The sequence below is a fragment of the Lepisosteus platostomus genome, chromosome 7, assembly GCF_059453375.1.
Source record: "Lepisosteus platostomus isolate fLepPlt1 chromosome 7, fLepPlt1.hap1, whole genome shotgun sequence".
Taxonomy (NCBI): domain Eukaryota; kingdom Metazoa; phylum Chordata; class Actinopteri; order Semionotiformes; family Lepisosteidae; genus Lepisosteus; species Lepisosteus platostomus.
In genome coordinates this window covers 12,602,429-12,626,990 of record NC_142617.1, presented here as the reverse complement: position 1 = coordinate 12,626,990, position 24,562 = coordinate 12,602,429, and the positions used below count along the sequence as shown (strand labels likewise).

Genomic DNA, 24,562 nt, shown 5'->3' with positions numbered 1-24,562 from the left:
AGCCATGTTTTGTCATTATCAGGACTGATAGACATTTAAAAAGGCAAACCTTACACATAGAAGGTCGTAGTCAAAACACCTCAATGAGAAAACAGTTTACAGATTTCACCCCCAGTGAACTCTTCACAGACAGAAAAATAACTTTAGATTATTTAGGGTGTCTCCTACCTGACTCCTGTAAAACACCAAACCACCAGCTATAATAGGTGATCATTAAACCATAATTTTCTTAAATCTAGGTCATGGGTTACTTGTGATCAATTAAGCAGATTAATTGCTAAAGTCATTTCTAATCATTTGACAAAAAATAATACCTTTCAACTCTTTGCAACCACAATTTCTTTAATTGAACATTTTTGGAGTTACCAGTTAATAACTCACAAGTGTTCCCAATCTTTTTTCTCAATCAATTTTCTTTAAATAACCTTCAAAACTTACTCGATTTGGTATCTCCAAGATGGGGGCAGAGAGAATTAAACAGGCCATGAAGTAGATTTAAATACTCGTGTCTGCGTAAGTGAAGCTAAGTTATTTTAACTCGGTGCTATTTTGCACAGTTTGTGTACAGGCAATGCAGCATCCACAGAGCTCAGTAGCAGCTGTAGGACTGCATTAATGAATGTGTTTGTGTAATAAAATGCAATATTACTCGATTAACATCCTAATATGTCAATGTGGAACACTAAAGATTTATTAAGTTTAAGTGTTACGGCAGAACTATGCAAAAATTCGTATGCGTGGTTTATACAGGAGGGTTTCTCTTTTCTTGAGTTTTGTAACGAGTTCGGGTGGACTTACTGTAAGTGGGGAAAACGAGCTCCATGAAAGTCAGTTGACACAAAATCAATGCTAGTGCCAAAGAGTTTTACACTGGAAAACCCATGCTAACGTAGGCAAACGTTGCATAGGGCAGACAGAAAAGGACTCTTGTAATATAATACGCGTTACAACGCGTTACGCGTTACGCGTTTCCCCTCTCCTTCACCCCTCAACGTCTCAAGCGACCGGAGCTCATTGACTTCATCTGTCAACGGTTAAATGAAGCTCATAGCGTATGTAAGCGCACAATATAATTACTTTCAAAATACAAATAAATCACGATGCTATATGAACGGAGTGCGTAAAAGAAAAAGACCAAGAGAAGAAGGAGAAAGAAGGTGTTATACCCGTCAGCTGTTAGGACCCGGAGTGCTTTTTTCCCCGAGACTGGGAGGTGTATGTGCAGCGAACGAGTGGGTGGTTCCAGCTGTCAATCTCCCACACGTCTCTCTGCGAGGTGCTCCTGCCACCAACCTCTGTAACCAACCTGAGTCACTTCGCATCATTAACCCGCTGCAGCCGCCGAGGGGAGTGAGCGTAACCAAGGGCATTCTCTGAATCGACTCAGAATACCTCACAACAGGACATAGGTCTTCTGAATTGCCAGACGCACAACCGCCCGTGAACAGCTGGCATTGGGTTTTGCTGTTGTTTTTCGTCTTTAATTTACGCAGGGAGGACAGTTATAGCCATTAATTGGAGGTGCTGGTGACATTCAGCCTTAAAGAAAACAAGAGGAATCTAATTTGTTTTCAATGTAGTATCTTTTCGCTTTCTTAAAAGAAGTCCACATTCACATTGCTTTTCCTCGTCACTGCTCACTTTTTTTTAAAGACCTATTCTAGTCAAACAGGTGTGCGTTTATTCTTTGCAACTGCAAACGAACAACGAAATTAAATAGAAATTTATATGTTTTCAACCAATCTCCAATTGCCTCTTGCACTGTTTAAAAGCAGGGGGTGTTTCTTTTTCGTGCATTGCTTTGATTTGATTTCGCTTCTCACTAGATCCAGAACATCTGTCTTAATATCCAGTATTAATATTAACTGGACTTTTTCCAGTAAGGTTTAAAGTTTTGGATTCATTTCATTTGGTCACTTAAGATGGCTGGGGACGCTGTCTTAATACCGGACGACCGAGCGTTCAGTAATTTTAAAAATGAATGTAACTCTGAAGATGGATGGAATTTGACATACAACAAATCCGGGATTAGTGTGTGGATCCAGATTTTAGAGGAGGAAAAATCCCTGCATAAGATAAAGGTGAGTTTTTATTTCCTTTGACAAAAAAAAACTTATTTCAGAACCCTGCAAATGAGCAAATCTATTAGAGAACGGGAAAGAACCTGTGCAAGATCTTCGTTTTATTTATTATTTGGAGCCAATCAAAAAGTTTATTTACTCAAGACGGACGTGGACAATAAGCAGCACATGTTGCTGTGCTGGTCATGGATGACGATTTTATTTTATGTTGAACTCCAGTCACGTCCTGTCCTTTTCCTCTAAGTATCCGGGTAAACACGGGGCCAACAGGTGCTGCAATTTGGTTTGGCGAAACGGGTTATATATGCGGGTTATATATGCCGGAACAGGATAACAGGATGTCGGTGAAGTAATACGAAAGACCTGCTCTGCCGCTCAATAAACTGAAAACTAACCGAAACATTACCATTTGTTATATAATACCTGCAGGGTCATATAATGAAAAACAGTTAAAATAGAAAAGTCATTCCTTCAAATTCTCCATTTTGAAAATAATGATTAATGACAAATGAGACTTGTGAATTATCTTTACACTTTAGAAAGTGCTTAAAATTGATCAGTGAAACGGTTTCATCAGTGTCCTGGAGTATTCTGAAGGCTTTTTGACCTCTTATTTTTATCGCACAGGGGGCATGTATACAGTAACTGCAATATATAATTCACCCAGCTACTGGACTACCAGCATTCATGATGTTTGGCATGATAAATGGAGGAGGTTGGTGGCAGTGCATCAAGAGAAGCTTCCTTCGTGGTTTCAGAAAAAAGAAACTGGTCAGATGTTTGATTAAAAAAAATGAATAAGGTGTCTCTACTAGGCACCTTCCTTATGTGTTTTTGATGCAGCTTCACTGTATTTAATAGTCTGAGAACAAACCCTGTTACTTCACTCGCCACAATACCGTAAACGCCTTCATCTCTGCTCGGCTAGTGTTCATTTGGCACTAATAAATATTAAATGTCTGATTAATGTGATCTCTGTTCTGCTGTAAATGTACACCCCCTAGTTTTCTGGATGGAAGAAGGTAGTGTCTTCTGTGTTTCAAAACAATAAGCTGTGATTCAGGTATTAGGCTTGTAGAATTGTGCACAAGGATGTGCTTAAAAGTTGCTTTAAATGTATGCAGTATTAATACTATTCCAGAAAGATGCTTCTGAAAGTTATGTCAATGCGACCTCTAACTAAAAGTATCTAAACTGAACTCAAAGAAAGTCACATGGTCCACTGAAATCTGTTCAAAGAGATTCTTATGCTTCTAAATTAATTGTGCTCTCACCAAGAATTATGGTTGACTTCTTTAATGGGTTATTGAGTTATATGGAAATGTGAATCTATTCAGTAAAAGGGGAATTCTGCAAAACTCTTCAGAATACGGACAATACTAACCCTATGAGTTATTACAAAAACTGTGACACAGGACTGAAAACTTTAAGCAAGCATGTCAGACATCTGATTTGCGAAATCCATTTTTCCTGCTTATTTACAGGAGCTCTGTATTACTTTATCTTGCAGCTACTACTGGCAAATTTGATGTTGTTACAACTGCATATAATCAAACCAATTACCAGTACATCATGTGTGTACATTGTGCCAATACTCATTTCCCTTAGGCTTGTCATGCTAAGTAGTAATGCCCCAAAACAGTTTTTTTATGACTTTCTGTTCATGAATTTATAGTAGAGGATTTAAAGCTCCAAGGAATTAGGACCAGCTCTGCTAGTGTTTGATTTCTATCAGTGGAGTCAAAGAAGGCTTCTTTCCCTGTTTGTTGAATACCCAAAACCTCCATGTTATATGCTTATGGTGACAATGCCGGTAGTACCAAGATGAAACCATCAATTTGACATTTGTGTTAAAAAACGAACAGGGGAGAGGTGGCAAAGCTAATGGAAAGAATGGCTCAATGAGCCCTGGTAAAAATAAAGTACTTTGAGCTCCGATAAATTAACAAATGTAAAACAAAACACCTCACAGGCAGAATTCTTTTGCCTTTAAATTATTAAGGTGTTCCTTATTTACATTTTACATTTAACATATTGTTTCTGTGTGTGTGGTGTAAAGCGCAGGCCCAGGGATGATGTGACTGTCATGTGCCCTGTTTGCTAAAGAAGCCACATTCATCCAGAAAGACAGGTGCACTTTTGGAACAGCTGCTCTCTGTAATTTGCTAAAAGGGTTGTACTGTTTAAAACAAAGCCCTTTACCACGGTAACAGGAGCCTGAGATGTCATTTGAAACACCGGCTCATGGAGGGATAATTGCAAAGAAATCATGTAGTTTACATACTCTACCTTAGTGCCTATGCAAATTAGCCGATTAAACCAGGAACAATTTGCATAACCCGTAAAGTGGCATCTTTAAATACGCCAGAGGGATGGATGGCAATGCAAAGTTGAAGGCTTTAGACTTTACCTGGTGATAAAATGAAAATAACTGTCACCACAAGCTTCAGCGGGCTTTAGGATAGTTCACAGGTTTGTTGAGAAAACTTCAAAATGTACTGTACCAGTGTCCAGATCTCTGGCGCTTAAGGACTTTGTAGAGTGAGGAAAAATTCAGGTATTTATCTGAGATGGCCCAGCAAGAGACATGTCACTTAGGTCATTTTCTTCTGTCTGTGAAACTAAAGAAACCCACTGAGGATTGAAATAAACATCAACTGAATGCGTGGTACAAACATTATTAAAATAAATATCAGTCATAGAGCTCCAAAGTAAATAGATCACACTTAGACAGCAAAACGCAAAAGATAAAAACAGAAAATATTTGCAGTTTTTTGTGACACTTGAAGTTTGGCTGCAATTATTCTGTAGGTCTTTGTTTTATATTCCTTTTCTCACCCACCCCCACATTTTCATGTCTGAACGATTCGGTTTTATTCCAAAAGGCGCAGTTCTTTAACTGTCTGGCTTCCTTTTGAAGACCTTACCCATTGAACCCCCGACTCATTCGTCCTCAGTGTCTGTTCGCATTGGTGATCTGAATAGATGAGTGAACAATGTGCAGGTGAACATGAACAGGTTCAAAATTCTATGAATTTTTATTTCTAAAAAAATAAGTGCGAAAAGCAAATGAGCAAGAAACAAACCAAAATAAATCAGCTAAGAGCATATGCAATGCACTCCTGTGTTATACGCTCTGTAGTGTTTTAGTATTCCTGCCACATTGATACACGCAGATGCTATATTATTTGTTGCCAAATTGGTGCTTGTGGTGTGCTTAGAGACACTTTATGTACTGCTCATACTTTTCCCTGGGGCCTGTAAATAGTAAATAAATATTACAGATAAATGTGGTTTGGTATCAATTGTGAAACAAAACAGAGGTTTGTATCTTTATGAAAGGCAGTGCTCCTATTATTTCACTCTAAGTGTAACAATGTGTGAGCCAGAAAGAACTAGAACTCTTTTTCAACCCACCTCTCAGCTACTGTACATCCCTTTATTTACTTAAGCTGTATCGTGCACCTGAGTCATTCAGAAGGCTGCTGAAAGAAGCATTTCATACCTCCTGTACATGTTCCTGTTGTTTACTCTTCTCCTCTGTAAATCCTGTAGCTTGTATTCTTTGGCTTTCTGTTGTTTCAGTTGAAGTGTTCTATTTCTTATGGTTAACATTATTTGTTGCAGTGGATACCATGTCCTGGACCTTCAATTTGGCCGTGTTGTACAGTTTTATAAATCCTTTGCTACAGTACATTAGGACTGCCCATACAGTATGTCGTATGACTATAAAAAGGAAAGAATTAAATATTAAGGCCACAGCTGCAATTGGAAACATCCCTTAAATGCTCCATTAATTTTCTTTCAACTGTGTTTCCCATATTTTCCATTTTCCTTTCCTCTTGAGGGATTTTCTGATTTACCAATATTTTTTTTTTATTTCAGGGCTTCGCTGTACAGGTGTAGGAAATCCCCTGACAGCATCTATTTTTGAAGTACTTTGGAATTCTGCCTAAAATGGTGTCTGTATGCAGCACAGAGCGGTTCCCTTGTGTGTAAAATGCTGTAATAAAAGCCAGAAGTGGCTTAGCCTGGCATGCTCTGAGTCTATGTAAATCTAATAGACCCTTAAGAATGGATAATGGATTTAAAAAGGATGTCACTTTCTGCAACTGCAACAACAGGAGCTGTGTGAAAATGGCGTGTGTCTCAGAAACCCTTGCCTAAATAAAACTCCAAGCTGCCGAAGTGTGGGTGCACATGGTGAGCTGTAAAGATTTACTGTAGGGAACAACACACTACAATGCCTCATGGTTGTTGATGTAGATATTTAGATATTTCCTAAATCCCACACACATCTATAAACCTTGCTTAATGCAGCTGTTATTGTAAGCCAGTCAAAGGCGATAGGACATGACAGGGTAGAGTCACTGTCATTTATTGTCTCTGCTCTGTCCTCCAGGGGATCTCGGCCTGCTTTTCGTGAGACCTGATCGGTGTTATACAATGGGAAAGCACTCCAGGCACAATACAGCCCCAGGCCTGAATGTTGTGAATTTTGTGTGTCAAGGAAGGCTGTGACTAATACTAAATGTCCTATACTGTTTGCAGTATTACCTGAATAAGCAAATGTACACGTAGGTGTCTTTACAGTATGTGTCAAATTGCAAATAAGTATGGAAATCAAGAAGAATAACTGGCAAAGGCTTGTGGGATTAAAAAAAAAACTGTACACTCACTTGAATTAGTGGACAGGTAGAACACCTGCATCTTCTAAAAGGCTCTGTCAGACTATTTCACTGTGTTTTCACACTGTAAGTACCAAATAAAAAGCACACAGCATTAAGGTTTGGGGTAAAACTGAAAATGAAATCCTAACTGAGGCTTTTAGTGGATGGTGGATTAACCACTTATATTCATAGCGCACGTGGATTCACTCCACAGCAAACATGCTCCAGCCCACCACGCCCCTCCATGAGGATTTGTAGTGTATTGATGAGGTCCAAACAAAGCCTGCTTTTACTGTCTGTTGTTTGGGAATTAAACTTGGAGTGAACACAAAGAGCGCTGGCTATTACATTGTTTGTAGAGTTTTAAAGGGATTCCAGACATACAGTAATGGGAACCAGTCTTACCAGTACTTTTTCCTGAGATGTCTTTTTCTCGTTTCCATTGAGCCATAGGTTTGCGTAAGGTTTGTCTGTCTTGAAGCCCAGCACTCCAGAGGGTAAAATTGCTGCCTTTCTGTACTGGAGCAGAGCAGATCTCGGAGTCTATGACCTTCTATAGCTGACAGCCACAAAATCCCCTTCTGCCTTCCCTGGGCAGACTGTAACTCTTTCTGTTTCAAGTGACGTTGGAGTCAGACATCTAGTGCTGTAAGTGTTCGAGACAGTCTGAGAGCTACACAAGGTCACGCCAAGTTGTTAGCGTCAGCAATTTTTTGCTGTTTTGTTCTCCTTACATTCAATTCTGCAGTGTTTTTGTTGGTGGACAAAAAAAGAACAAGTTGATCATTTTTTGATTTTCATTTCAAATTAATCAGAATTCACAAAATACTATTCACAACAAATGAAGCTCAACTATACATTTGCATCCGGTATGAGGTTCTGCGGAAGCAACATGAAGCATAAAGAAAAACATTGAGTGAAAAGATGCAAATAGTAGAACAAGAAAAATTGTCTAAGGCTTTTTAGAAGAAGACAGTTCAGTGTAAAGTCTTGTATTAATTGTGTTAAAGCGTTTCCGGCCTAATGTTAACACAAAAGTATAATGAAGTAGAATCCAGTTTCATTTCTGTTTTAGCTTTACAATTTGGCTTTCATTTGCTGACATTGATGGCAGGTGACATTATAATTTCAAAACAACTGGAAATCCACCTGAGTTATTCCCCTAAACTCATTTTTTTAAACCATCTGGTTTTACATATTCATTATTATTATTATTATTATGCTATATATAATAGATAAGACTTGTCATTAAATTAAATGTTTGCTTTCTGCTTCTGTTTAGATAACATTTTATAATTCAACACAAGTGAAAACATTTTCTTTGTGTGCTTCTTTCGATTGTAAACAAACATCCATACTTTTTGAACATTTAAGTGTGGATATCGCTGTGTGAGTGATAGAAACTTTACAAGGATTTATTCTATTGTAATTATGTGTGATGGCTTGTAAGAAACTAATTTTGTTTAGTTTACTTTAGTTTCTGTAGTATATTTGACCCTTGTACTCCAGTGTATACTATGCACAGCACATTGAATATTCTCCGGACTTACAGCTCAACTGAAGTTTAATAAGAACTGGATTATAGTCCAGGACACTGGCAAAATAAGAAAATGGAAGACATTTTAGCTGCACGTAGTGGGAAGGGAATTCATTCATTCATTGTACAAATGATTCAGTCGTCAGCCAAGGAAAGCCAAGTGAGATGTGTCGTCTGGACATCCAAAAGTAATTCCAAGCCAACACTAGGATACTGTAGCTGTACACAGCTGTTATTTACTAATCAGCCAGTGACTCAACCAATGAGCTCCCTGAGGTGAAGCAATTTCTGTCTGTGTTTTATAAAGCGTGAGAGTGTAGTCAGATGCTACTGATTTTCCTGGAGATTTAACTTAAGCAGGATATCAAAGGAAAAGGGAGATCTGTGGATGCACCAGTGTGCATTTAAATCAAAGCTCGTCTTCTTTCTTCTTCTTTTTTACTTTCGTTCATCCACACAACTTGTTCTGAATTAGCACTTATGCAATTAGGGTGTCCTTTTCAGCAGACCTGTCCTTGGGACTCAAATAACTGTACTTAAGGGCTCCACAACTAGAGACTGATTGCAAAAAACATTTTACAAATGAATTAATAAAGCAAGACTGTCCATCCCTCTGGCATCTTGAAACGTTATAAGTGGGCACGTTTAAATTTCAGAAAATTGGTATATAGAGAAAGGAATATATATGGTATATACAAGAAAGGAATTTAATACTGTTTAAATGTTAACAAATGCAGCGTACTCTAAAGTTGGTATAATCATTGCAAAGAGACCAACACATTTTTCTCTCACAGTCATGAGAGTATAATAGAGAGCCGTTAGAAAGTAGTAAAATTATCCATTGTGGGAACAAATCAAGAACCTTCTACGATGAACCTGGCTCAATTTAGCATGAGATATAAATTTATCAATTTAACATGTTGATACATTTTTTATTTGTGACTTACCAACAAGGGAAAAATGTGCACATAGCTTTCTGAAAAAACTAAAACAGCTTTACTATAATATACTGTTACAATAGAACTGAACAAAGAAATGAAAAAAAATTGGTCTTTGTCAATGTTCCCACATATGTTTGTATATAAAATAGGTTTAACCTACCTCCTTACCCTAGGTCAAAACTTGACATTATCATTTTCCATTTCAGTTTGAAGCTACCTACAGTACCTTGTAAAACTTGAGATGAGATTTCTAGGTCATGCAAGACTGACAGTACTCCCATCCCTGAGCTCATCAGATGTCTGTGTCTTTGCAGTCATGTTTAGAGGAGGAGGAAGCTTGATTTCAGTTTTATTCTTTGATAGGAGGACTAAGCTCCCAGATACATAGAAGATGTATAGTTATTCATGGCAAAAAATACAAAACCAAGAAAACCTGTTTTTATTTTTGGGCTGAGTAGGCAAATGAGTTTTTTGGAATCCTGCTCGAAAAATATTGTCTCCATTACTGAAAAAAACATAGTGGGTACTTGCATCAAAATAAGATCCCTTTCCCTCATATTCAAGCTCTTCTGCTCTTTCCTCACATACTGTAACTTAAGTAGGCTTTTATTCCAAAGCCATCACTCTTTTTTTTCAGTGTGGAAGTAATTGTACTTTTTCCTTGATTCTTTATGGGAGGCCTCTCTTATAATGAAGTGAGGCAAATAACAATGTGCACTTATACTGATGCAAAGGTCAGTTTTGCCTCTAATATTTTATTTGTACTTTTTTTTTAGCTTCTAGGGAAAATGTCATTTTTCCTTGGAATGGTGTCTCCTCTTGTATTGGTCAGTGTGTCACATTAAGAATGGTGTAGGTTGCCTCTCTTGTTTTTTAAGGCGGTTAAAAAATAGGAAGATTAAGAACAGTGGGAGATACCCATGAAGAAAGCAGATCTATGGAATCACCCATATCGTAGTAAGTCTGTGATGCTGCAGTGTTGTGATGTATGAGGGACTTGCTGTGTGTGGTTTCCCTAGCAACAGCCTTGCACGCTTCTGCTGTCAGCCTGTAGCAGAATGAATAGGCCACAGTTCAGGGAAAGAGAGGCTGTGGTGCAGGCTCGTGGTTTTCCTCACTCCAACTCCTGAACTGGCATTTTAGAGCCGTGTGGGAATATTTTCTGCTGAACACGAGGCCGTGGCACATTCCTAATTCCTCGGAAAAAGAGAGGCTGCTTGTTCAGGCCCAGTTAAAAGTCTTCACACGTTTCATTTAAAAATGTTTGCTGGAGAACATAAGAGTTTCAAGATGAAACAACAGATTTTCATTTTGATTTCAATTAAGAATGTGAGAATAGTGACAATGCAACCAAGAGCATTGCACAACATTTCCCACCAATAATCAGACCCACTCCAGCCTTTTCATTTGTTCTCATCACAATTCCCCTCTAGACCTCCAATGTGGCATCGCCCACCTTGTTTTTTTAGTGGTAGAAAATTCTATACCCCTGAAATATGACCACCATCGCCACATCAGCAGGCTGAGGAGGAAGTCAGCACTGTGCTATCTGTTTTTTTACTGGAATGAAGCCAGGAAGGAAAACTTTCCATTTGCACCTTTAGCTAAAGCTGTGACTCACCATTAAGTTGTAACACAATTGTAACCAGTGGTTTCTTCCAATTTATCCAGACAGGATGGATATTGGCAGGCTTACAAAATGATTAAATTCTGTGTAATTCCAGAACATACAGGTAATAGTACCAGGTGTATTTAGAGTACAAAGTTTGCGTAGAGGGTCTGGAGCAGTTCCACATGGTATATATTGTGAGGTGTCCAGTAGTGTTCCAAGCCACATTACAATCAATTTGCTCTACTTCTAAATTTCTTCTGAATTATCCCACAATTTAAATATTTCTAGTGGTTTATAATAAACTGTCAGCAGGTGTGAATATAGCTGAACCCTTTAAATGAATCACATAAGACTGATTTAACTTTAAGATATTTTGTGACTTTCAATCCCCAGGAAACCACATAAGAAAGACATGCAGAATGTAATCTAATTTGTAGAAATGAATCTTTCCTTTTCCTAGACTAAGTTGCCTTCATAGCTTAAGATCAGTCTAGGTCAAAGGTTAAAAGTACCTTTTATATTGGTACCTTCTTCTCTATTTTGCAGAGAGTTTTCTTAGTTAAAGAGCCAAGCTTGGTTTTTCTTGTAGTTTCATTTTAGATATCTGAATTGCAGTGCTGGTTAGAGAAAGGAGCTCTGACTGAAAAAGGATACTTAGCAGGAAGTACATGAATGCATTGTGACTTTTAATGCATCATGCAGACTTTTATCTCATTGCCAAATATAAGGTCAGGTGGTATGTTTGTACAGAATATAATACTCATCCTTTACTTAGCCCCTCCAGACATTGCGATGTTGAGTTAGTAAATGAAATCAACAGGATTCTTGTTTGGATTCAGGGTGTCTTTTAAAGCACGAAGCAGGATGGTTTGTGTATAATTCTAAATATCCTGCTGCAAGGGTTTGGCCTGTGTTCTACAATAGCATAGTTTCAGCTCTGTTTGCCTAAGGCAGGTGCCTGGTTCTGTGACAGTGGCTCACAAAGGTAGAGTTTGAATGTCATCCTTACAAAGAAACTCAGATAAACTCCTTGTCAGCTACACAATAGCATTCAGTAGTTTCATCAGAATGTATTTAGTGACTGGAAAAAATGAAACTTGTAAGGTGTATTTTATTAAACTGCTGGTCAAACCTCCTGTATTGTTTATAAGTGCAACCTAGCTTATCAAGTAGTTTACTTAATATTTAACTGAAGGTTCTGGCAACTCTGCAGCTGTTCACTGCTGTAATATCCTTCCCTGTGGTGCTTTCAGGAACCTGCTATTCATATCGGAATGATTTAGGTCTTTTCAAGTAGTCATTGTACTTGTCAGGCAGAAGAGATGGGAGTAGAATTTATTAACAAGTGACAGCTTGTTTTGTATTATTTAGTATTAATTCATTTCACTTGTGAGGATGCTTTAATAACTATTGATTGTAGGACAATAAGATTGAAAAACATAATATTAGAGCTGTTTAAACTATCTTGTATCTTGTTACTTTGTAACTTGTATCTGTTAAAAAGGTAAATATTTTGAAACATTAACTAGAATCTGCTGTCAAAATGTAGTTTATTGTTTGTCAGAGGGGGAAATTGCTCTTTGTTTCAATTTCCCCTTCTGACAAATAATAAACTACATTTTGTTTCCTCTTTTAAGCTCACTTTAAGTTTCAAGCGCAAAACTGTTATCCAGATTAAAAGAAGAATGAATCATTTTATCTTTAAGTACATGTGGCCTTTGGCAAACTGGTTTCCACGGCAAAACCTTCATTAGTGCATCACGAGTACATCATTTGTACTTCTATCCTCTATAATTGCTTTTACAATTTGCAATTAGGAAGTGCTAAAACAGAAAATTCACCCTGTCATGTTCAAATAGAGTTTTGTTCCTTTTTCATTTTACAGAATAACAGAACATGCCAAAGGGAAAATCTAAAAAATGCACACTGTTGTAACCTTACATGTGACCTGTTCTAATTTTTGTTTCCCTTTCATTATATTTGTGTACAATTTTCTCACATAGCTTTGGGGATAAAACACTTTCAAAGCCAAATGAAAAGAGAAGAGTGTTGAGCACTGAAAGGTCTGAAAACAGTTTTCTTGTATGCTGGTACAACACCTTGAAATACTTGAAGATTCTCTATGAATGTGTTTTCATTTTAAGAGCCCACCAAATCAACAAGAGAAATCTTACAATGCAAATGTTTATTAATAAAGTATAACTTTCTGCAGGTTTATAGATCAGATTCAGATAGACCTATAGAAATAAACTGAGAGAAATTATGAAGCATTTATACTAAATGTTCTTAAAATAATACTGTAAAACTCTTGATTCATATGATCAATTACAGGATGTGTGATGGGGGGAAAAAGGCATTTATCCCTTTATAACTCATGTTTTTTACACAACTGCTAAGATCTCTGTGCCAATGTCTGGCATGTGAAACTTAAGCAGCTGTAAAACTTTTACTGTCTTCATCCTGTAAAGTAAGTCTGGGAGGTTATGATCATTATTCTGTACCTGAAACAAGGACAGCCTAAGACCATCTACAGCCGTGTACACTAGGTGGTGTTGTCTTTGTTTATTAAAATGTTTTGATCAGATATTAACCTTCTATACACTGTCTGGTGATTTTCTTTAATAAAGCATTTTTGTTTGACTTCTATGCTCCTACATTATTCACCTGCTCTATTTATATATATATATTTAGTGATATATTTACTATGCATGATGTCCTGTGGCAGCAACTCAGGCCATTTAAGGCCTTGGTCTTGGATTAGTATTGGAAAAGATGCTTGACAGCTGTTGTCTGTGCCAGGTTTGATGACAGAACTGGTCAGGGAAGCACTGCAGTCTTCAGATGATGAAGGAACTCTTAGGTTGTTTGTTATCACATTGGAAGACCTGGTTTTTCATGGCATTTGAGGAACTACACCATGACCCCTGTCATTGTGCCAATACAGTACCAAAATCAATTAAATCATTAATTTTGCAATGATAGCATTTGCCACCTCACATCATCTCTTTGTCCACATTCCATCTCTCAGGGGTTTTAAAAATGTAAGAGTGTGAACCATGTCAGTGACCAAGATCATCACTAACGCTCATCTTTGACAATTGCTTTCTGGCAGCATAATCCAAACACTACTTTTCAGTGGAAAATCCACAGTGGTGTTGAGTATTTGTATATGTACGGGGTAACTATTAAGTTATTTTCTGCATTGTGTTGCTCACAAATCCTGAGCCATAGCTCTTTCAGTGTGCTAACCAAACTAAATTTGCATTGTGGACATTGAATTACTGAAGGCTACGGAGTTTTCCTCTAGAGGGCACCACTGGCAAAATGTAATTTTCCTCAGGGTTTTTTACTAACCAAATTTGCAGAGCTGTTAAATGTATAAGCTTGCCTCCAGAGTACCGGCTTTTATGTCACCGGCAATGTTTTTTCTTCTGGCAAATGAAAAGGGTGATGTCATTAAGAGATCAGTGAGAAGTTTTGCCTTTTCAGTGTCTGTGCCCTTCAGAAGGCTGAATAGTATTTGGATAAATACACTCAGATTAATTGAACCCATCTATTCAGTTATTTTCAGAAAGGTCTTGCAGCAAATATGTAAAATATTCCACAGTAGCAGAAGCCTTTTTGAAACTGAGCTAACGTTTGGAGTAAAATATTCTAATTTAGGTTAAAAAGGCTAATCTTTGAATTTAAAATGTGATTATGATTCTCACTTTACCCTTACCTTTTTTAATTGATCTTTGAAAAAAATGTGCTGCTGGGAATTGTTCTTTTCGATGGTTGAAAATTCAGAAGTTAAACAGCACACTGAGGTACAGAATAATTTCAATTTTTTTCCCCTAGTGGTCATCAATTACCAACCTGCGACTTTTCTGTTACTGCGATTTTTCCAATGACTAGATTACTAATTTCACCAAAGGGCAGAATGAGAGGTTTGTAAGAAGCAGTAGCTCATCTTCAGTGTCTGAAAGCGCAAAGTGAGAAGCCTATTAGGCTGTGCCTCAAGTGTGGTTAAAGACATGACACGTGATGCTCAGATTGCTGGGATTCGTAGTACTGCCAGAAGGCGTCTTGCCTCCCTATGAGTGTAGGGCAAGGAGATGGCCAATGTTCTTGCAAAAAAAAATCTATTTATATCTGCTGCACTATCAAGGAATTCCCTATGCCAGAGCCCTGCTGTGGTAAGACCCTTTCACGCTGCTATCTTTTCCTAACAAGCTTTTCTGTACAAACGTGTCCTTCTGGTATAAGCACTCATCTCAGTGCTGTTAAAGCAGAAGGCATAAATCTGGCACTCTGTTTCTGTGATAAACCGATAAAGCCCAAATATGATTACTTAGAGTAAAGGAGCTCTTTGATATGGCAGTGAAAGCAGAGCATATTTCAATAGGCCTCAGAGCATGATTTGGGGTAGTGTCGACAAAGGAGCCACATAAATATTGTTCTTAACAGGAGTTCCTGAAACAGGTCAAGTGTTACTTGGTAGATCAAGGCTGTGCGTTGATTTGTATGCGATTTCTTTTAGAGTAGCTCACAACACTGTGATTTGAAGGTGACCACAATAGTTTATTTTCCAGCTGTTGTGATGCTTTGTATTATAGAAAGGCTAACATAAAAGCATATTGTTAGAAATATTATACCGTTTGAGAATGCCCTCAAGCCAAAATCAAACTTTTAATTCTGCAAGAATAACATCATATGTCACAACACGTGAGTGTGAAACTTATATACTTACTTATCAGGAAATACTTTCTTTTGGCTTTTGTTTATAACAGTATTTACTAAAATATGAGGGTAGTGTAGTATAATCAGGAATGTTTAGGTTTATGTTTCAGGATGGCACTTTGCAAATACTTTAGACTACATTCTCAGTGAACAATGTCTATATAAATGTCATGTACTGTATATATAATTTATTTTTGAGCTACTCTACTTGCTTCCAAAACCAAGCTAAAGGTGGTGACTGCCTTCCAAACCCTTCTTGCAAGTGCTCGGTTTTTGTGAAAGCCTTTCACGTTTTTGTTTTTGTTAATTGGTTGTTTCTCCCCACAGTGTCGGATGTTGTGTAAGGACGTTTCGGCAGAAATCATGTACGATGTTCTCCATGATATTGAGTACAGAAGGAAGTGGGACGCTAATGTGATAGAGACCTTCGACATTGGCAAGCTGACCGTGAATGCAGATGTTGGATACTATGCATGTAAGACGTGAGGGACGTGAAACCCTAGAAGAAGAAATTATTAACAAAGTAGCAAAGGACAATGGCTGAGACATATCTTGAGCCAATAAGTGTGCTTTTTCCAGTATTGTTGAATTACAGTAAAAATGAATGTGACAGTTCAAATCTTAAAAGCTCTAATATATAACATTGCTTTCAGATAACCAAAGACACCTTTTTGCTCAAAAAAATGTCCATTAAATTTTAACAAATGTATGAAAGTGATTATACCTGTATATCTACATTTGATTTCAGGCATGAAGCTCAGAACATACTGTAAATGAATATACCCAGTCTTAAGTTTTACATTTCTAGATGAGATGTTTAGATATAGTTGTACTGTATGTAACAGCAACAAAACGTGCGTTTGCTGTCAGCTGAAGTTCAGATTTTTCGCTTCTGATACGAAGTGTTTTCATTGCAAATGTGTCCCAGATAATTTTCCTACTTGTAGAGACTTCATGCTGTTTTGGTTGTTTTCATGCTTATTCCAGAAGGCTCTGTCTAACCCTACGATATTGCTGTGTTTGCTCAGGGAAATGCCCCAAACCCTTAAAGAATCGAGATGTCATCACACTACGCTCCTGGCTACCCATGGGCAAAGATTACATCATCATGAACTATTCTGTTAAACATGCTGTGAGTATCCAGTCTCCACTCTTAATGTGTTCAAGCATGAAAATGATTTTTAGGGAATGTCTTTACCTTGGCCCCTCTCTCATGATAAAATTATGTTTATGTAATTATTATTATGTAATAACAACGAGAGGGATAATGGTTTACTACAACATATTGGTCCTATTTTATTTTAATTTAAATTCTAATGTTCTGAATTTAACATTCAGTGGAATATTTAAAAGCTTAAACTTTAAGTTTTTTGTGGACATTTGGACTTTTTTTAAAGCTATGGGCACCGATAAAAATTACATCCATAACAAGGCTGAGCCAGGTGTTCTCTTCCTGGAGGTAAACAAAAGTTGAAAATAATAAATATATTGAAGATGGCAGTCGTCTGTTTCTCTAAGTTTTTAAGACAAGGGTAAAGATTTCCAGGAATGTTCCAGAATCCCTGCATCGCCTGCAAAGAAGGGAGAAAGGGAGGGAAAACGCGTTTCAGTTTTGGCTCTCATCGTGAGCTGAGCTGAACGGCTCATCAAGGGTCTCTGCTATTAAACCTTTCCTCCCTAGGGAGGGATTACAAAAATCCTTTCCTTAACACAGAGTGACATGGAGAGAGTGGGGGGCAGTTGTCAGCTCTTCATCAGTCCCACACTAATCAGTAGCTCTTTAATTTTACTGACAAGAGATGTCTGTAATTAGATTGTTGTTTGGGTTGGCGTATATTTGGTTTGCTTTTTCTTTAGCTACAGTCTGGTGAGGGCCTTTCCAATGAGATTGCTGTTTGTTTTATTTTATTTTCTGGGTTTTTTTAACGCAGTTTATCCTGGAAAAGATTACATGATCTAACAGCTGAGGACTGCATTACTACATTACACACTGAACTTGTTGCTAAAAATCGATATCGCTGTCTCTCTCAGTTGGCAAATAATTTGTTTCAATAGGAGTTTTTTTTTTTCTCCCGGGGCCTTGCCTTTTAAGTGTGGCCCATTGATCTCCCCCATCTGAAAGAAGAACAGAAATGGTTATGTGGTTATCAGTTCATTTTAAATGGTTGTGCTTAACAGCTGACTTGAATACAGGGAAATTTCACACTGTCTAACCAGAGAAAGCCTGACTGAAGAACAGCTCTGGAACTATTAAGGTTTCGCATTTTCACACTACCTCTGAACTGATTCCTTGCCTACCCTCCTGAATTGATGTTAAGCAAGTGAACACTACATCTGCATGTGTTTTAGGTAATGTGGTGCATGTTGGTACCAGTCAGTTGCCGAGTGCTCATTTGGAGTAACAGAAGCTTTCTAGACCCCAAGAAGTAAAAAAAAACAATTTGTCTGTGTCAGAATTTTTATTTTTTGCATCTGTTAAAAACTGAGTCTGTTCCTTGAGTTCCTGCCATGTAACGGCCTGCAAGTGAACTCGAGCCTCCAGTCACAGGTTACAGATGAGGCCTAAAGTCTTTCAGTATTTTTATATGTATATCTGCATAGTTAAAAATAGATCGCCGCTTAGCTCAGAAGTTTGTAAGTTCAAAGATTACGCTGAGGTTTTGGGTGAAGGAAGGAAATTGATGTTTGCAAGCACTTGAATCGTAGTGATCAAAAAAGAGTGAAACTTTAACTGAATGGGATTTTCATATGGCTTCCCCAGAAATACCCACCAAAGAAGGACATGGTGCGAGCGGTTTCTATTCAGACTGGCTATCTGATCCAGGGCCATGGACCCTCCAGCTGTACTCTTACATACTTGGCCCAGGTGGACCCCAGAGGTAAGAACAAGAAACCCAATTTGTCCATAATATTAGGGCCACATTAGTTTCACATTTTGAAAGAACTTCTCATTTCAGATCCAGTATATAATATTTTCTCAGTTTTCCAAGATTTAACCTAAGTAAAGTCTTTGTCAAATATTTAGGCAGGAATTTGCAATCGTATTTGATTTAAACCAGGCGTCAGCTTGCTTAGAACAGAATTGGAAGGCTACATCATATTTATCCTCCCAACTTTTGTGGATTTTTATTTGTGTAGGTTCATTACCAAAGTGGGTTGTCAACAAGTCTTCCCAGTTCCTGGCCCCTAAAGTAAGTACATTCCTGTCTGTGTTTTGATTTTTTCTAAAAAATGCAGGAGAAATTAAGACCATATTAAATTATCCCATCATCTGTCTATTAACTGGATTCTTTGAAGTTATAAGCTAAAATGTTTTGCCTGGTCTTTAATCATGTTATTTTTATTTTTGTTCCTTAGGGAACACCTTACCCTTAGAGCTCTGAAACAGCATATTATCTTTATTGTATTGTAACTTAAATGCCCACTATCATCAGCAATTGAGCCATGTACCTTAATTGAGGCAAATAAAAATCCAATTCATTTATAGTACCTGCCTTTTATAAGCTTTAGGTTTTAAATGATAGTAGATGAGAAACACTGCAGTGCATTGTTTTTTGAAAACATTAAATATGTGTAACATGGACAGTCTACAATACACTCATTTCCACTTCACATAGTAAATGTGCTACTTTGAAATTTAATTGGGACACCTTATTTGCATATCAGAAATAGGAAAGATAACTTGGCAGCAAAATAGCAGCTACTGGACAGCTTTGAGGTGGCTGTGTATGGTATGCAGAACAGCAACTGCTACGGTGATGGACATAGAGACTCTTTCCTCAGCGTCACATCATATGTCCATTTAGATGTGTTTATGTACGTATATGAAAAGGAAGTGGGTCACGGATCCACAGGGAATTCATTTCAACGGCAGAATAAAACTTAAATATACAGAGTGTTGATGCACTCAAGGCACTATATGGACTTATTTAATTACCACATTGTTAGGGAAGCATTTTTTGCATTCCAGACAGTCTGTGTTAGTAACATTCTTTGTATCCTGGTTTCACTTTGCGGCACTTAACCTTATTTTGCAGTCTTGTAACCATCTATTTCATAATTAAGATGAAAGGAAAAAAAAACTTGAATGTCAGCCCAGTTCAGTTACTTATGCTCTATGATTTCAATTTATGGATTCTTCTACCTTTTTTTATTTTCTTATTTACTAGTGATAATGTCACAAATAAAACAGGAAGGTATGTTTAAAAATATTTTTGCCATTCATTTAAAATGCTAATTTTCCCCCCCTGCCATTTACTTAAGTGAGTAAACAAAAGGAAGAAGCAATTACAATAGTCAGCTGTATCCAGCAGAGGACAAAGGAGGGTCACTGTCGGTTTGCTGTGCTAGCTGGCAGTCATTCAACATGGCACTCAAGCCTTTTGAAGACAGTTCTGCTTTGGTTAAAGTGCCACAAATCTCCCTGTGACAGCACTCTAGAAAAACACTCTCTTTAGAGCCTGCTTCCCTCAGCTTATTAAAAATTCAAGCCACAGGCCTGAAACCTTTCTGCTACTGAAAACCAACACACAGTTTCAAAACTCCTTTTTTTGCTTCTCTTTTTAAATTGGTCTGTAAAGATGCATTCTCTTTAAACATGTATTGTACTCCAGACGGCAAGGAAGATTTTGGCAAATTCACCATCAAACAGATTGATCTGACCTATTTGCAGCACCTGAATCTGACTATGGTTCTAGGCTGTGAGTGTGCATAATAGGAGAGGATGTAGGACTTTGGCAGGGAGGTTAAGAGTAATCTCCCCTGGTTTTTGTCTAAATCGAGTTTTTATTAGCTTCTATCTCAATTACAAATCTTATGTCAAAGGTGATCTCAAGAGCAAACGCTGTATTTCTCCTTTACTGTTAGATTTTAAAGCAATCGGACCCCCCGTGATACAGAACCACACCTCTAACATGGCTGGCTTGTCCCATATGCACTGTCCTGTTGTGAACAGATTGTGTAACGTCTTATGACTATAGATTTATTAATGCAAGTCTGCCATGATCTTTCCTCCAATAATCACTGCTTTTAATTCTACTGAAAACTGATTGTTAATGACCTGATTCACTGCATTCCAATAGGAACTATTTATTTCTTTAGCTTTTGTGTGGCAATTCTATTTTCAAATTAAAAGCATAAGCAATTAACGTATCTATATTAACTTATACATTCCTGAACATTTATGTAATCAAGACTTCTAAAGGACTGTACAACAATGCTTAGTCCTGCCATTGGATACATTTTTAGACTCGGGCAATGATGAAAGTATTTTTTTTCCATGTTTTTCCTGTGGCTTTCAGGCAATGAAGAAGATCACCAAGGCATGCCTGAAATACCCCGATTGGAAGCACAAACACAATCCCCATTATAAGCCCTGGCTATACCCGGAGCAGAGTCGCCTGCCCACTATCCCCCTGTCAGAGCTGAGCATCCAGCACGCTGACTCCCTGGAGAACATTGATGAGAGTGGCCTGAGCGAGGCCAAAGACGAGCGCTGTGAGGGCAGTGATGACGAGGGAGCCAACTGAGAGCAGACACGCCCCGTACCCAAGCGGTTTCGAATGAAGGAGAGGCCTACTTGCATAAAAACACACTCTCCCACACACTCACTGCGCGTTTACCCACACACTCCCACGCACTCGTGCTCTTACTGTATAAACACAGAATCTGTCTTACCGAGACACATGGTCATGCCTAGGCTGACACAACAACAGGAGCATTTGCGTAGACATGCTAATACACTAAAGAGACTTTCAAAAATACAGTCCATATCATCAGGGCATTTCTGAGAATCTGAGGCAGGGCTTCTCCATCCTAATGCTCTTGACCCCAGTGCCTGCTGGTTTCATTCCGGCGAAGCTCTAGGATACTTGAGCTGAAACGTTTGCTGAACCAAAAATTAGATTAATGTGACATTTCTCTTGCAGCACAAACCTGCATATGCTGGGAAAACGAAGATTAGGATTGTGAAGCTCTGACCTTGACCTTCTTCCTTCAATGAAAATGTACATTCCTTTTTCCACCGAGGCTGTAACACAGACATTCGTGTTTGCCTAGCACCTAAAAAACACATAGGTTTGCCTAGCGGCATGTTATGACACATGGACACATGCAGACCTGGTAAGAAGCTCTGATTGAACACAAATAGGATTGGTTTTTCAACAGGTTTAAGGTAGTATTTCTGTGCATTTACTTTACATGCAGTTACCAAATATTTGTGGAAAACCAATCCAAGGCAAAGCTCAGACTTCAATCTAATACACACAAGCCAAGGTTAACCAGAGTTAACAATAAGGACAATACAAACTGAATAGTGAAAATAGTTTTGGGGATCAGCCCGCTCAAATAACGTTTTCTCAGCACTGCCAGCAAATAGATTGTTGTATTTTTTCCTAGTTCTTTGTGAAAAGGACTCTGACACTTCTAAGTACTGTCTCGATGTGTTTTGACATCCGTTGTGTCCATGTTACTGAGACATCCTTTATAGTTTAATACCGCTTAATGGGCTTGTTAGAAGTACATAAGATGACCTGCAAATTAAAGATTAAATCTTGACAAATGCTGTTTTGAATTCTGCTATCTGGAGTTTGAATGTATGTAGAAAAAAATACAGGATGCTTCTCGAGGTTTTGCCCTGTGATTTAATTTCTGTTTGTATTCAAAAACAGCCCATAAACATCCTTTTTTTTTAAGGGGCGAGAAGATGACCAAAAGCAGAAACAGTTTTGCACTGAAATGGTTTTGCAGTTCTTCAGCGTGTTAACCCTTGGTTACCTTTTCCCTGATTGTGTTTGGCACAAGTCAGGGCCGTCCAGTGCTGGACCTGGGGGCCACCTCTGCCATGTTTGAGTGCTGATGGAGTTGCGAATGATGGCTTCACAGGTTCAGGGTGTACCTGTACTTAAATTTACATGGAGATTATGAAAATCAGTGTTGCTGAGATACACAAAGAGCTATATGGAGTGCAAAGTATAATTTAATGTACTGTAGTACTGTACTTTTTAGTGTAGTACTCACTGCTACTTTGTACAGCCACAAGTACCACAATAGCTGTTGAAATCCTGGGCCCAATTTTCCCAAGTGGCAAACTGATTGCAGTTTGTACATCATTGACAGACTGATTGATTTAGATAGTTTGACAGATTTGTCCTCTTAATATTTATCCCTAAGGATAGTAGCAGTGCCCATGGGCAGAATTTCCATGTCCTGAGACAGATATTGTATTTTAAACCACACTACACCTGGAGAACACTCACAAGCATTCATGACCCAGAATGGAAAAATCATCTTCAAGACATAAATGGATCCTTTAAGCACTCGCATATTAATGCCAAGGTCTGATTTGTAGAAGGCTGCACAACTGGGCTGGGGAAACAGTTCCACAACAACATGAGGTGATCAAGAGTGATTTTCCTTTTAACATCACTTTTCAGCCAGCAGGGCAAACGGTTTCCAAAGCTTTAAATACTTTCACATCCACCAAATGTACTGCAATCTTTGTTCTCGCTGGCAATAAAGTTCAACTGATTTCTGTGCACCCCAACCCAGGCTTGAGCAACTTCACTGGTGGTATTCAGTTAAGCCAAAAGTTGTTTTTATCCACCTCAACATTTCATTACAACTGGCAACTGGCAACATTGACACATCAACAGCCTTTTTATATCCATACGTTATGGGTGGTAAGTAAAACAGAAAGCATGGATTCTCATTACTGGTGTAAGAGAGTTCAGATTTACTTCTGTATGTTTTGAAAATCAAGTACCAGGAGATAATTTGATCACACAAAAAAGCGGTAAATTGTAGACAAGGCCAAACAAGATCTGCTGTGTGTGATGCCACTCCTGCAAACTTGAGTTGGTGCCTGTACCCTACTACTGATACCCCTAACAATGGGGCTTGATAATATTGTGCAATGCTACAGTCTGTGGCCTTGAAAGAAAGAGTACAGAAAAGATATTTGTTTTGTAGCTGAAATATACAGAACATGGGAAACGGTTTCTAGGTCAAGCCCATAGCATATAAAGATGATTTTAATCTGCTTTCTTATAAATGATTTATGTTTCCTGCATATGGCATTCTGACATCATTACCAATAAATATCACCTTTTCAATATATCACCCCTTTCTTCACCATCAAATAAGGTCTCTTGTGCTGTGTTTTGTGTTGCATTGTGTACCAAAAAAATGCCGTCCCTGAATCTATATTATCGGAAAGGAGATTACTGGAACAGTTCCAGATGCAAAAAAAAAACTAGAAGAAAAAAACAAAATATTGATTAAATTCATAAGAATGGTTACAAAGAAGAAAAAAAGCCATGCGATCTAGCTTATTTGGCTTTTAGTAGTTAATTGAACAAAGGATTTCTGTAAATGCTTTTCTTTTTTATATTTTTCTTTTGCTCTCTGGTTCATGTTTCGTTGCTGATTTTGTCAATCACTTTATCAATGTCTTTGAGGATTTTGAATACTCTAGTCCCTTTGTAGTGTTCTCTGTGAGCTGCAGTTGTTTTAGCCTGTCAGTGTAGGATATCGATTTGAACCTGGAAATATGGGTGTTTGCCTCTTCTCTGTACCATTCCCATAGCAAAATTACATTTTTTTTATATTTTAAGAACTGAAAGTTTCCGCGATATTCTAAATGCACAATAATGCATTGTACAACATGCATTGTAATTCTCACTGAGAATTACTTGATCATTATTTCCTGTGGCTAACTCAGCAGTATTGACAAGACAGGCAGAATGATATATAAAGCGAGTGAAATCACCACAGCAACTCTACAGACACAAAACAATAGAGATCAGCCTAATAAACATTAAGATATAATACCATTGGGTGGTGCCGCATTTTCCATGTGGTAGGAAACTCAAATGAATTGTGGGGATAAAAATTGTTTAAACATTGTTATTCACTTTTACTTTAAATGACGTGTAGCTGGCTCATTTTTTCATCAGCTTGCCTTCCAAAATCAAGAACTTGTTTCTATTGCTATTGAGGGT

At 37.9% G+C, this 24,562-nt stretch overlaps 1 protein-coding gene across 1 annotated transcript; it reads left to right on the top strand.

Moving 5' to 3' along the window:
• The first annotated feature begins 999 nt into the window (after positions 1 to 999).
• stard10 (StAR related lipid transfer domain containing 10) lies at positions 1,000 to 22,122 on the top strand. The gene is made up of 6 exons (XM_088639312.1): positions 1,000 to 2,081; positions 15,891 to 16,038; positions 16,592 to 16,695; positions 18,325 to 18,442; positions 18,702 to 18,754; positions 20,864 to 22,122. Exons 1-6 carry the CDS (start codon positions 1,923 to 1,925, stop codon positions 21,089 to 21,091), a joined length of 810 nt encoding a protein of 269 aa, XP_088495438.1. The 5' UTR covers positions 1,000 to 1,922; the 3' UTR covers positions 21,092 to 22,122.
• The last annotated feature ends 2,440 nt before the right edge of the window (positions 22,123 to 24,562 follow it).

Bases quoted from the DNA above. Each gene is read 5' to 3' on its own strand.
- stard10 (XM_088639312.1), top strand. From the start codon at position 1,923: ATGGCTGGGGACGCTGTCTTAATACCGGACGACCGAGCGTTCAGTAAT. The intron at 18,443-18,701 runs GTAAGAACAAGA...TTATTTGTGTAG, and splicing joins GGCCCAGGTGGACCCCAGAG to GTTCATTACCAAAGTGGGTT. The intron at 18,755-20,863 runs GTAAGTACATTC...TGTGGCTTTCAG, and splicing joins CCCAGTTCCTGGCCCCTAAA to GCAATGAAGAAGATCACCAA.